Genomic DNA, 14,964 nt, shown 5'->3' with positions numbered 1-14,964 from the left:
TGTCACTGAATATTAACAATGCTATGCAAATCAGTGGTACAAAATACACAACCCACCCACGTCTGTAACCAGTCCAGTCAGAAGGCATTAGGCTTTTGCTTGGGCCTGAGAGTGGGGGTTGGTCATCTGCTTCCCTTTGATGGAACTTCCTCAATAAAGAGACAGAAGGCTTGTTTTCAACCACAAAACAATGTTTCTATTTTGCATTTGACATTCAGGGATAATCAACTGGCCCCTAATCATTGAGAGATCTCAGCACCAACACCTGCGAAATGGAGAATTCATTAGGATTATTATCATATTATCATTAGGTCACTCTTTCCCCCAAATTAATGTATTTACACTTACATTTATAAACATAAGCCTTATATAAGCCCAAAAAGATATAAACCCTATCGTTTTGGGGTCTTGCGCCGCTCAGGCCTTTCGTTCCGTCTTTTAAAAAGTTGAAAACAGGCCAATATTCTCAGGACCTTATGTTCTAAACTGGGATGTTACTGACCGGAGCTTGTTGTGTAGCTTAGCCATGTTTTCAGGGATGTTACTGACCGGAGCTTGTTGCTTAGCTTAGCCATGTTTTCAGGGATGTTACTGACCGGAGCTTGTTGCTTAACTTAGCCATGTTTTCAGGGATGTTACCGACTGAGCTTGTTGCTTAACTTAGTCATGTTTTCAGGGATGTTACCGACTGAGCTTGTTGCTTGGCTTAGTCATGTTTTCAGGGATGTTACTGACCGGAGCTTGTTGCTTAGCTTAGCCATGTTTTCAGGGATGTTACCGACTGAGCTTGTTGCTTGGCTTAGTCATGTTTTCAGGGATGTTACCGACTGAGCTTGTTGCTTGGCTTAGTCATGTTTTCAGGGATGTTACCGACTGAGCTTGTTGCTTGGCTTAGCCATGTTTTCAGGGATGTTACCGACTGAGCTTGTTGCTTGGCTTAGTCATGTTTTCAGGGATGTTACTGACCGGAGCTTGTTGCTTAGCTTAGCCATGTTTTCAGGGATGTTACCGACTGAGCTTGTTGCTTGGCTTAGTCATGTTTTCAGGGATGTTACCGACTGAGCTTGTTGCTTGGCTTAGCCATGTTTTCAGGGATGTTACTGACCGGAGCTTGTTGCTTAGCTTAGTCATGTTTTCAGGGATGTTACCGACTGAGCTTGTTGCTTAGCTTAGTCATGTTTTCAGGGATGTTACTGACCGGAGCTTGTTGCTTAGCTTAGTCATGTTTTCAGGGATGTTACTGACTGAGCTTGTTGCTTAACTTAGCCATGTTTTAGTGCTGTTACTGACTGAGCTTGTTGCTTAGCTTAGTCATGTTTTCAGGGATGTTACCGACTGAGCTTGTTGCTTAGCTTAGCCATGTTTTCAGGGATGTTACTGACCGGAGCTTGTTGCTTAGCTTAGCCATGTTTTCAGGGATGTTACCGACTGAGCTTGTTGCTTGGCTTAGTCATGTTTTCAGGGATGTTACCGACTGAGCTTGTTGCTTGGCTTAGCCATGTTTTCAGGGATGTTACTGACCGGAGCTTGTTGCTTAGCTTAGTCATGTTTTCAGGGATGTTACCGACTGAGCTTGTTGCTTAGCTTAGTCATGTTTTCAGGGATGTTACTGACCGGAGCTTGTTGCTTAGCTTAGTCATGTTTTCAGGGATGTTACCGACTGAGCTTGTTGCTTAGCTTAGTCATGTTTTCAGGGATGTTACCGACTGAGCTTGTTGCTTTGCTTAGCCATGTTTTCAGAGATGTTACGAGACTATGCTTGTTGTTTGGCTTAGCCATGTTTTCTGGCTCATACAGTTTATATAGAAACCCTTTTGAAAGCTTGGTAAAGCACTAAATCATCTTGAGGTGATAATGCCATTTTCAAATGTCTGTGTTCGTGTGGAGAGAAAGAAAAGGAGCGAGACAAACGGGCAGTGCTATTGACACTCAACAGGCAGTCCTGTCTGTGCTGTCCGTGCATAAACCGAATATAATACATGATTATTATGACAAGTCCCATAGATACTGATGTGCTGCGGAGCACTGTCTGTTCTGTTCTTTATTTAAATCCAGACAGAGCTGCTCTGTTCCCATGGTTTTTCATTCAACCACATCATAACTCAAATAGCCTAACTGTGTATGTGCTTAAGCTTGTGTGTGTGTGTGTGTGTGTGTGTGGCATTCCTGTATTGAACATATGTGCATGTACTCATGTGTTAGTGGCTCTAGATGACTGCATATGTATGCATATGTTTATGTCTATGCTTATGCGTATATATACAGTGTGTGTGTGTGTGTGTGTGTGTGCACAGACGCCATAGTCACAGGACCCCCTGGCACATTTGGGCCTAGTTCCTGTTCCCCATGTCACAGTCTTCCATCTGTTTCCTAAGAGCTGAAAGGTCTAATCTACTTTCACATCTCATTCCACATCACAAGCACAATGTCATTTCAATGAATGCCCCCCACCCCCCATTCTACGACACAATAGCAATATATGCTAACATCAGCTTCTATTTCTGACATTATGCATATTCAGCATGACTGCTCACTGGCCTGTTCTCGCAGTCTTTCCCTTTGTTTTTCTAAATCTTCAACTTTTGACCTTTCGGACAACATTTAGTCATGTCAGCTGCCAGTTAGTTATTAGAAGTATTTATTTTTGCAGCTACACTCACTAGCCACTTTATCAGAAACACTTACTGTATAGGTGCACTTTAAAGGTTTACACTCTTAAACATTAAGGTGCTTCAAATGGTTCCTTGAGGGATGCCATATAAGAATAACCACTTTTGGTTCCACGAAGAACCAATATTGGCCCTATGATTTGTTATAGAGACATGTTGGTGTGAGGAATGTTTTCAAAGCTCTTAAGAATCATTGATTTTGTGGATTTGGTGAGGGTCTTCACACTCACACGTCTCTATTACAAACATGGTTCTTTATGAAGCCAAAATTGATTCTTCTAGGGCATCACTTGAAGAACCGTTTAAAGCACCTTTCTGTTTAGGAGTGTATGGATACTGACTTTTAGCTTATCTACTGCTATGCTCAGTGTTTCAGATGCTCCATCAATGGAAAGATGGAAAGGCTATCATAATAGGACAGCAGCTGACTAGATATTATTTGGTTGGTGTATAAACATTCTCAGAACAGCAGTATAAGTAACTGTACTCAACCTTGAGACCAACAACCCATTTTCTAACTTTACAATGACACAATACTATGAAATGAAGAAAGTGTCTCAACATACAATAAAATGTTTGGACTTGGATGCCATGTTCCCTGGCATGCATTTTTAATCCTCTATTTGTCATGGTGGAGCTTTTGGATGTCATGTCTTCATGTGTCAGCAATTTTTCATATTTTTTCAGTATGATACACATCTTTGAGAATGAAATTATTTTTTTAACTGAGTATCATATCATTGATTTTTGTTGTGAAAAGCTGATTAAATATGTATATTGTGCTGGTTGTGGAATGGATGGATAGAGCCCAGAGTAGCGGAAGCTGATCCCCTATGTAGCCACTTGTGGCAACACTGTATCGAGTGCCTGTGTGTCTTCTTTTTTTTTCTGAAACATCCAGTAAAAAAGTTTAAAACGCTACTTCATCTTCATTTAAAGACCAGTACTGCCTTGTACCATTACATTCTAACTACATTTAAATAAAGGGGTGTAATTATTGGTGAATGGTGCTGTATTTGAATTAAGAGGTTGTTAAATAAACTAATTAAAGAGTATATCTGCCCTCAATATCAGCAGGTCTATCACTTTCTTGGCACATGTGAAAAATAGACATTAGGACACATAAGCATGCAGAGGTTGGTCTAATTGAGGAACGGAGCCAGTCAGAGGCTTTCCCACTTTGTATGGTGCCATTGCCACCAATGGGAGTGTTGATGTTTCGGAAGGTCGCCACCCACCGCTTTGTTAAGTCCCCTCTATTTTATCTTCAATTGAGGCAAAGTTACATATGCAGCAGACTGAATTTTCAAACACTAGGGGCAGCACTAGCCAGGATTAAAACAGCGAGTGGTATTTATCAACATAAAATGAATATTGCTGGACAAATTAGTTGGGTAATTAGACAATGGAAAACTGGCAATAATTGGATTTCTATTTTGCAACCAGCCAATAATCTCACAGAAGCATGTGACGTAAACTTTACATTTCCTGCTGCAGCTAGAAACGTGGCCCAGTCCGAACACCAAGTCTGAACACCGAGTCTGTTTACTCTGTGGGCATTTTTGTCACGCCACCAGGCAGTTATTTTCAGTCACACAAGACCCAGCTCCCATCTCTCTGAATGGGAAGCTCAGATTACGGTTTGAAAACCATATTTTAAATCAACTAAAAAACTCATGAATAGTTTGTAGTGTTCGGCTCAAAAAACCCCACAAAAACCCCCTAAATTTTCTGGACACTGTGCTTTAGCACATTGAAAGGGGCTTTCCCCACTTGCACATTAAACTTCTTCCGTTAATGTGAAAGGACGGGACTTTATCCATAACTAGCAAGCTAATTTGCTAAATTTATTTTTAATTTGTATTTATCTCTAAGCAGATGCCATGATGAGCGTTACTTCATCTGATCTAAGAAATTGGAGTATGCTGTTTACATGACCATTTCAATAACCTGCAGAAATCCCATTATGAGCAGATTATTGAGTGCATATAAACACACTCATTGATGTCCACTCAATAGTGAAAATAAGGAAAATAGTGGATCGCTAAATAAAAACGTTTAAAATGAACCATATACAAGACATGCACCATAGAGAAGAACCATTTAAGCATTCAGATGATTCCTTGAGTTGTGATGGTTCTGTATACTGAAGAACCCCCTTAGAACCTAGCTTTTTTAAGAGTGTAGTGTGATTAGCTTTAAAATTACTGAAAAAAAGTTTTTTTTTTATGTGCTTAAGCATGTTTACTAGCATAGTTAAATCCATATATTGCTAACGTAAGGCTTTGGAACTGTACTTGTTCTCTGTATGTTCCACCCCTGGGATCAGCATGACCATGGTATGGTAGGGTGTGTTAAGGTGTGTTGAACTTTAAAACAGTTTATCTAAAATCAAAGCTTATCTTTAAGAAAAGAATGAGAACTGCCTCAGGTGCTTGGTTGCTACAGCTGATTAGAAGCTGGCTGCCAGTCATTAAAGCATTTTCCCATAAACTTTCATTGCATGAACTACAGTGAAATCATGTGATTCCACTGTTTTACTCATAAATCACTTAGTAGGTCTGAAATCACAATCGCAGATAAGACTCACCATTCATTCATGAACGTCTTTCATACTTAGTTTATTTTTTGAGTCTCACAGACAAACAGTTTGGACGAAAGTTCAAGATCTCAAATATACAAGTGCAGAGATAGAAAGAAATCACGTTATTTACTTCAAATAATGGTTCAAAAATAAACTTGGAAACAGGGTCCGGGTTGGGGGGCTGCTGTCGGACTGCAAAACAGTTGATTTCAAGGGAGCCAAAGCTTATCTTACACCATCAATGTCACCAGAAACATCACTGTCAATAAGGGAGACCCTCATTTTCTGTGTGGTAGAAAATAATAATTATAATAATAAAAGTCCAGTGAGATTTAAAAAAGGAATAAAGGGACAACTGCCAGGAAAGAGAGTATGTGAACCACTAAAATAGTAAGTGCCATGAAGAGAGCATGAAGAGGAACAGATGCCTTGGTGTCCGACAAGTCAGTCAGTGGGTGGAACATTTTACATTTTTTAGGAAGTTTAGAGACTTGAAATGAAATGTTCCCATCTCCTGAAGGCCTTATGTAACATGGATAGGGAATATTACCTGCATGTCTTTCCCACATCCAAACCTGCCCAGGCAGGCCTGTCTGTTTTTTTTTTTGTTTTTTTTGGTTTTCTCAGGAATAGCACACAAGACTGAACAGAGTTTGCCGAACTGTTTAAGCTAAACAATGCGTATAACCACCAGGGTAGTCCATCTAGTCCATGACTTCAGTTACAACACAGAAGAAACTTAATCCTTTAAACACTTTAAACCCTGTGCGTAAGGCCACACTTCATTACGGTCATAATTTACAACAGTTTCATAGGCCCTAAAATAGAACCCTGTGGGACTCTAATCTGTAAAGCTAAGAAAGCTATACAGTAGTATATTTTAGGGTAGCTGAATCATTAACCTAATGTTTAAGGGGTTAAAATGATTTTTTTGAAGTGGGTTGTAGCCATGTAACTCCCTCCATCCATCCAGTTCCTTGTCTTTAAGTAAAACATGAATAATTTGTAGACAGATTTGTAAAAAAAATCAGCTTGTTACAGCTATCAAACTGACGGACTTCCTTTAACAGCTTAATTTCATTGTTTTCTGTTGCTTCAGCACCTGCACTGTTTGGCTGTTGCTCACACTTCTCTCTTTGGAGCTTTACATTTTTCTTTTAGACCACAGGAATCCGAAAAAAGAGAAGAATATGGCCAAACAAACTTCACTTCCAATAACGACAAGTTCTGGCTTGACTACTGCTGCAGGTGGTGTTTAGTACCTGGAATTTGTTTTGGTGGCCACTTCTACTTCCACTCCAGTGATTTTTTCACAGAAGTAAGAACTTTGCTCTAGGCAGAAGATGAAGATTACCCCAATGAATAATAATAAAAACATAAAGTAATTAATAGATTTGCCTCCTCTTCTACTTGTTTACATAGAATTAACCACTTCTAGAGGCAGTTCTGTCCTCTTCTGCTTCTTCTCTGTGGACTGACACACAACTCTCACAACTGTGGTTACTGCAGCGAAGGGAAAAATCAACCACAGGATTGTGTGGTTTTCTGACCTGATACTTTTTTTAACCCAAGCTGTTTCTTGGATGCGGCCTGTTCTTAACTAAACATTTCTTTTGTGTAACAGAAGTAGTAAACAACTTTTAGCTGAGGATGAATTTTAGAGCGGTATACAAGGACAAAAGTATTGGGACACAACTCAATCATTGCATTCCAGTGTGGTACTGTAACTGAGTGCCAATGTTGCAACAAGTCAGATAGTAAAATTCCTTCCCTCCTAGATATTCCCCCATCGACTGTGTGTTACTATTGAAAGTGAAAGCATGAGGGATCCACATCAACTCAAAGTGTCAGACCACGTAAAGTTACACAGCAGGGTTGCCAAGTGATGATGATGATCTCAGTGCATAGTACACAAAAGTGGCCGTCACTGTGCTGACTCAATGACCGCAGAGCTCTGAACCTGCTGTCAGAGCTGCAAAGAGGGGTCAACTCTATTAATGCCTATGGGTTTAGAATGGGATGTAATATAGGCCCCTGTGGGTGTAATGTGTATGTGTCCCAAGACTTTTGTCTTTATAGAGTATAGTACAGCCATTTTATTTATTCTGTGAAATAAACAGTGATGTGAATTTTCACAATTTTTTCTTTTTTAAACATTGTGTCATTTTGTGATGAATGGTCCAATAGAAATGCTCCAAAATGACCTGGAGTAAAAAAAAATGACACTGACCTCCACTGAAAGTTAAGGTTTTTGCCTTTTTTCAGCAATGATATGGAATGTTAGTAATAGTGAATAAATGGTAAATCTTTGGGCAATATTTCTATATTTCCTTAAACCTCATTACACCTCATGTACCTGTTTTTATATGTGTTTTGGATCAAAATCTGACATCTCAGGCATCAGGCAGGGAATTTGTAACCATTTATTGCAGTAAAGCTTTATGATAAAGCCTTTATGCATTAAAACACTTCTCTATTCTCTATTCTATTCTCTAATATGGTCATTCATTGTTCACTGTTTCCATCTTCATTTCGAGTTCCCCTTTTACAGAACACCAACTGTAGAATGCTGTTTATTTGAACCTGCTTATTTTCTTGTTAGTCTAATTTCAGGCGGCTCTTCCCACTTCTACTTCTTCTCTGTGCATTTCTGGAACTGGAGCATGTTTACTTATAGCAGGTTTTCAGAAGCTACTTTTTAAATGCGTACTTGTTTACTTTGCAGAAGTGAAAATTTAGGGTGATTTTAGGCAGCTCTGCCCACCTCTGCTCCTTCTCTCTGCGCTGAGGGTCCTCACTATTAGCCTAGTATTGCACTCTAAAAAGTAAAGGTGCTGCAGTGGCTCTTTGAGTAATGCCACAGAAGAACCACGCTTGATTCCATAAGGAATTATTGAAAGTGAGGAACCTTTTAAAGGTCTGAAGAACCGTCACCTAATGGGTAAAGGTTCTTATCCAGTTCACAAACATGGTTCTTCTGTGGACATGTTCAAAGAACCAGTTGTAGTACCTTTATTCTGAAGAGTGTAGCTAGTGGCCACAAAGCTCTAGCCTTGGAGCTCCACTGTCCTGCATGTTATTGCATTCTCTCCTCCAGCATTCCTGATCCAAACCAACAGCTAGTTAACAAACCTCATTTAGGCCGGACTGGGAATGCTGGAACCGAGGGAATGCTGAACAAACTGGGCAGTGGTACACCAAGATCCAGTGAATCAAGGGAAACCAAGAGTTTTGGAATTCTGTACTTTCCAGACCTGAAACTGGCTCAGGTTTGGTTCTGATAGCTATGTTTACATCTTACTCGAGGGTGGTCTTTTAGGCAGTTCTGCCCACCTCTCCTTCTTCTCTGACCACTCTGAAGGGAAATCAATGGTACAATACTGAGAGTCCAGCAAGTCCTACCAAAAACAAGTGGTGACCTTTGGTCACTCCCTGCAAAACACGTACTCGGTGTAGCTCGTCCAGATCTTGTCTTCGTTGGGGTCGTTGCTGGTGTAGGCGCACGTTCCTGTGGAGCTGCACGCCACCATTCGGAAGCCCACCTCGGCCAGCCGGTCGAAGGCTTGCTCCAGGAAGTTGTACTTGAGGTAGTACCGTGACGTGTAGCGCTCCGGGGGTCGGTCGGGGTCCCGGCTCTCGTTGAGCGTGTCTCCAAACACCTCCTTGGCCAGCGAGGTCTTGCCGCACACGGTGATGCGCGCGACCCTGCGGAACTTGGCGTCCGTCTGAATGTCGCGGCCGATCGTGTACGACCCCCGGTATCCGATGGTGATGTAGCCGCACTTGAGGGACGGCGAGCGCGGCTCGCTCAGAACGGACGTCAACGTCGTGGTGGTCGTGGAGGTCGTGGGAAGCGCACTGCCACCGCCGTCGTCGTGCTCGTGCTCGCCCTGCGCCTCGTCGCTGATCGAGTTCTCCTTGCTCACCTGGGGCGCGAGGCGGCGCGCCAGCTCGCGCAGCTGGAAGAACTCGGCCTCGCGCCGCAGACCAGCGCGCTCGCGGAAGTAGTCGGGCAGCACGAGATTGCCGTCGCGCAGGTAGTCCAGGATGTAGCGGAAAAGGAAGCCGTCCCGGTCCAGAAAGAAGCGCCCTTTGGTGTCCGTGCTGAGCTCCGCTGCGCTCTGCTGCCCGAACATGCGTCCGAGCAGCGAGTCGGGCACCGAGACGAGCGTGGAGCGCCGCGTCACGTACACCTGTCCGCCCACGTTCAGCTCCACCAACTCGGGGAGCGCGTCCCTGCTCGCGCTGCTCTTGCACGGCTGCGCCATTCTACAGTCCGACTGGATCTGTCTGCACGCGCGCGCGCCTGTGTGTGTGTGTATGCGTGCGTGCGTGTGTGCGCAAGTGGGTGTTGGAGTAAGAGTGAGTGTGAAAGAGTGAGTGCACGTACGCGCGCGCGCTCGCGCTTCGCAAACGAGCGCGCAGAGAACGGGGAAGGACCCCGCTTCTAAAGATGAACGCGCGCGACAGGAGCCCGAGAGAGAGTCTTTCTGTCAGTGTGAGAGTGTGTGAATGTGTGCGCGAGCGTGTTGTCTTCGGTAACAAGCGCGTGGACTTCACGAAGAGTGAGAAAGCCCCCTTGTGCTGAGATCTCTGCTTCTCTGTTGGCTGTTTTCCTCTTTCCCCCTCCTCCCCCTCCTCCTCCTCCTCTTCCTCCTCCCCCTCCTCCTCCTCCTCCCCCTCCTCCTCCTCCTCTTCCTCCTCCTCCTCCTTCTTCTTCCCCTTCTTCTGGTCAGGTTTTGTTTATGGAGCTGGAAAGCAGAGTTGTGTGGGAGGAGGAAAGTGACGGGCTGAAGGAGGAGGACTTAACCCCTTATTAACACCGTGACTGGCAGCTCAGCCTGAGAGAAACGAGGAGAGACGAGAGAGCGGGGCTTCTGTACCCCTGGTCTTTTAGTCTGCACAGTTTTTTAAAGATAGACTTTCTGAAAGATACAGATTAAGGGGGCAGCCGTGGTGTAAAGGTTGGAGAAGCAGGTCTGGGACCAGTGTCTGGGTTCACACTAGTGACGTCAAGCTTTAAAAAGTTTAACTGTATTAATCATAACAATATTCTGTAATATTCATTCATTCTTCACCAATGACAGGTTACCAGGCCAGCTGGTCCACCCTAGAACTTTGGGACAGTGGAACAAATCAATGTCTAATAAACTGTCCAGAGGAACAGTTTTAGTCTTAGTTCAGTTTTGAGAACTTTAGGCTTGAACATGACGAGGCTCGAGAAGAAGCTTTAATAGAGAAAATCCCTCAAATGACTTCTTTAAGAGATAGATGGAGGATCAGTCATTGGGCTGGAGTATGCCAGCGGAGCAGTTGTGTGAGTGAGAGAGGGGGGTGGGGGTGTTATGAGGGAGGGGTATAGAATGAGTGTTAGTTATGATTAATTTAATCCATATTTCATCATAAAGTGTAATCTACCATCTGAGCTCAACAGTGGCGACGCTGTGCTTACATCACTAAATAAACGCCATAATACGTCACTAGGCTCTGTACAGAGAGCGACCTACGGGAGGAAGTTGGGGCCAAACTTGGTACAATGATTAACTTGTGTTAATAAATAAAAAAATAAGTAAAAAAGAAATAAAAGAACAGATTAATCGTGCGTGGGTTAATGTTGAGGTGATGAGAATGGGCCTCATTCTGCAGCATCTTCTTAGATTCGAGCTGGAGAGAAGTTCTAGCTCAAAGCCTGTCAGATTCATGAGGTTTTTAAAAGTGCTGAATTGGTCACAGCTCTGCTCTTATAATGAATTCCACAGCCCTCAAACCAAACAAATCCCCGAATTACAAAACGCTGAACGTCAACCTTTAAAAAGTGCCCAAATGAGCTTTAGGAAAACTAAATTCTTGAAGAACTGTTGGCAAATAAGGCCCACTTGCAATTCTCCAATAAGACTTAAAGAATATCTTTCCTGCCATTTCTGCCTGAGCCCAAGAGAGCACAACTGCACTGGCAACACAGGTGCCTGCTAGCCCATGCAGTTTGGAGTGTTCTCTTTTCATACAATTTAGTGAAGCGGACACCTCATTAGGCCTGGGTTAAATCCACCAGTTCTAGAAGAAGACCAGTCACTTTACCATCATTTTATCAAGATATAAAATAATAAAAAAAATAGAACCTTGATCTTACACACTGACTAGATGAGTGCATAAACAAGTACACATCCATTCGGGTGCAGATGCACGGTGGAGCTGCATTTCAGGTAGGGCAGCAGTGCTCAACAACAACAGTGCATCAGGAAAGCAGTCTGACTGGGACTGAAACCTGCAGGGCTGACTGCATTAAAACGTTTCCCTGAAAATTAAAGACACAAGAGACTTCAGACCAGTGTTTCATTAACCTGTAAAGCAGTCTCAAATCTAAACAGAGTTACAGAAAGACCAAAACAGAACTGAACAAAAACACATTTGCTAGCAGATCACACAAGTTTACCTGAATGAAGACCAACCAGCTACATTTTACACATGTTTAGAGTATTTGGAGTTAAGAATGCTATGCATCATAAAGAAAGATGCTCATGCTGATGCAGGACCTAAAAAACCCTGCGTACTGAGTTCTATTCTACCCTAAAAACCCATTGTAATCCCCCCAAATCTACAAATCTACAGCAAACTAACCAGGCCAGCATTTATAGTCCTTTATTAAAAAGCCAAGTTAATCAACAACCTTTCCCCAACTAGCAAAAATAAAGAATTTATGCATCCCACTAAAAAACAAACAAACAAACAAACACCTCCAAACACCAGCCTGTTTATCACCCCCTCCAACAAACACACAAAATAAACACTGGTTACCTGCATGTTTCAGCACTCCCCACCAAACAAGAGATGCTATCAAGCACAACAACTCCAACACCCATTAACTGCAAATTCACACCAAAGTGAAGCATAAGCCTTCTTACAAAATCCAACTAACACACACACACACACACACACACACACACACACACACACACACTCACTCCCTACTCAGTCTTCTAAGAATATCAAAGAGACTGTTAGTGCTTAATAAACACTGATCAGCTGCAGGTTTCACTCCAGACAGTGTAATTAGACTGGTTTGATCAGATGAACAGCAGCAGATTATGAATAAAAATTCAGTGTTCAGTACAGGAGAGTATCTGAACAGCAGTTTATGAGTATCTGTCGCTACTGATGTGTTTAGTCTGTGATTACATGTGTTGTGATAAATATCATGAATCGTGAAAAAAGTCTTTAAATATAGTCTTTAAACCATATCATCCAGTGATATGACCTGTGATCATGCTAGGCCAGATTTCCTGTTTCGAGACTTCCTCTCACCTTTACATACACTAAGCCAGCTAGATAGCTTTCCTCTCTGCAGTGAAATAACGCTTCCCCCATTCCCTTTTAGTCTCATGTCACAGTTTAGTAAACGTTAACTTTAACTAGGTGAGCAAAGTCTTCACCTGTAGGTTATCTTTATAAAGTATAACTCATAACATTTGTGTCCAGCATCAACTCATTACAACGTTAGCCATCCGAATATTCAGCAAACTAGCTAGCTTGTTATGGACTGGCTGCCTGTTTTACCAGGTCTAGGGGAAATGGCTGACTAAGCTAACCTACACTTGAAGGCAGTGATTTTATGGAGTATAATTAATGACTCAGGTTATTGAAAGAGTTTCTCCCATGAATACATCTGGGAGTCGAAGTCAAATAACTCGAGAGTCTGAACGCTTGGAATCCTCTCTCCGACTGTGTTTTTCATTGTATTTGGGTTTGAGGGACATTTGGAAGGAGATGTAGGTCTTCAACGTCCCTAAATTCAGCCATGTCACTCCACTGCTGCGTTCTCTTCACTGGCTTCCTGTAGCTGCTTCCCGCATCAGATTCAAAACTCTGACTCTGGCCTACAAAGCCAAGACTGGACCAGCCCCTCCATACTTGATGGCAATGGTCAAAAGCCGGTCTGCACCAAGAGCCCTTCGAGCTTCAAGTACGGCTCGGCTCGACCCGCCATCCCTTAAAATCAGCGGAAGACAAGCGTCCAGGCTTTTTTCTGTCCTGGCACCAAAGTGGTGGAACGAGCTTCCCCTGGGTGTCCAAACGGTTGAGTCGCTCGCTGTCTTCAAACGCAAACTGAAGACCCTCCTCTTCCGAGAGTACTTGGGCGAATAGAGTACTATGGTCACCTTATTGTATTTTGTTTAGTAATGTCTAAGCTTAGAGGTATCTTTGAATTATTAGTCTGTTCTAACTAAGGTTTCTTTCTTGGGTAAATAGCAAAGCACTTTGTAAGTCGCTCTGGATAAGAGCGTCTGCTAAATGCCGTAAGTGTAAATGTAAATGTAGGTGTGAGATACAGGAAAGGGTTAGAGTTTGCTTAATTACCAGACGTTTTACCAAAGCTGCTCATCGAAATGTCTGCCTGTACACTGAACCACCCTGGTTTCAACATCAAGCTGTAGAAAATGAGGCTCCTAATGGTCTTCATGGTTCAGGTTTCCATACACGAGGATTAGAAACAGAGGCCACATCCTGTCACAGAAGGATGGGTAAGATGGGTATAAACTGTTGGTCAGCTGTAATCATGTGTCCTGCTCCATTTTCAGATTTCACCATGATCCGAAGCAGAGAGTCAGAGTCGACTCTAGGAAACCAGGAGTCGTTCATTACCAGACAGGTGTGCAACAACGTGCAACTTCACACGGCCAGTTCAGAAAGCTTGTCTGCTATGAGAGGTCAGGAATACGGCATAGACTGCTGAACCAGTCATGAGAAACCATCATGAGAAACCATCATGAGAAACCTGAGCCAAGTATATCTTTTTCAACTGGCCAAACATGTAGTGAGGTGAATTGTTTACAGTCTGTCTGTCTGTTTTTTCATGATGATCATAAATTGAAGACTAAATGAGTTTAGATCTGGCTCCAATTTGTCTCTCTCTCTCTCTCTCTCTCTCTCTCTCTCTCTCTCTCTCTCTTTATAACCATCTACAGTTTAACCATTAACCATTTATTCCTGTTAATACTCTGTGTTTGAACTCTAAACAAGCTCACTACCTACAAATACCCAAACTCCCACTTCCTCCCTGTAACAACAGCCCCTTGTCTCCTCTGTAGGCCTGTTTGGATCTTTTTGGTCACTAAGCGGTGGACTTTCAACCCTGCTTTTTCAGTTCCCCTATCCAGTCCTCAAAGGGTTCTTGTGCTGAATTTAACCTTCTTCTCCGAAAACAGACCCATGTTCTCTACTGTAGTCCAAATATAAACAACTGGCCCATATCAATGACTTAAAATCATAGCACATAGGTACATGCACTGTATGGGCAAAAGTAATGGGACACCTGCTCATTCACTGTTTCTTCAGAAATCAAGGGATTTTAAAAAGAACTTATCCTGCTTTTGTTGGAGCAACTGTCTCTACTGTCCAGGAGAGACTTACTACTAGATTTTGGAAAAGCATTGCTGTGAGGATTTGGTTGTCACCCCGCCACCTCATCACCCAACACCTTGCCATCAACATCCACTGCACAAACAACACAGTTCCACTGCTCCACAGCTCAATGCTGTGGGGGGCTTTGTAAACTTTTAGGCATGGTGCCAACAGGTTCAGGCAATACTTCTCTAGCACATCTGCTTCTGCAACAGGTGCAACGAAGCTGAACCCATTCATTAGAAGGGGTGTCCACAAACATTTGGACATATGGTGTAGGTAGTGTGTGCCCACAAAACACACTCTTACAAA

At 42.8% G+C, this 14,964-nt stretch overlaps 1 protein-coding gene across 1 annotated transcript; it reads right to left on the bottom strand.

Moving 5' to 3' along the window:
• Positions 1–5,274: 5,274 nt before the first annotated feature.
• On the bottom strand, positions 5,275–9,880 carry kctd12.2 (potassium channel tetramerisation domain containing 12.2). The gene has a single exon (XM_072657355.1). The coding sequence runs from the start codon at positions 9,519–9,521 to the stop codon at positions 8,679–8,681; it is 843 nt and encodes a 280-aa protein (XP_072513456.1). The 5' UTR covers positions 9,522–9,880; the 3' UTR covers positions 5,275–8,678.
• Positions 9,881–14,964: the final 5,084 nt, after the last annotated feature.

Source organism: Salminus brasiliensis, chromosome 15 (assembly GCF_030463535.1).
Source record: "Salminus brasiliensis chromosome 15, fSalBra1.hap2, whole genome shotgun sequence".
Classification (NCBI taxonomy): Eukaryota; Metazoa; Chordata; class Actinopteri; order Characiformes; family Bryconidae; genus Salminus; species Salminus brasiliensis.
The sequence above is the reverse complement of the archived record's forward strand: the minus strand, read 5'-3'. Positions and strand labels throughout refer to the sequence as shown.

What these genes read in the sequence shown, in the direction of transcription:
- kctd12.2 (XM_072657355.1), bottom strand. Translation starts at nt 9,521, where the DNA reads ATGGCGCAGCCGTGCAAGAGCAGCGCGAGCAGGGACGCGCTCCCCGAG.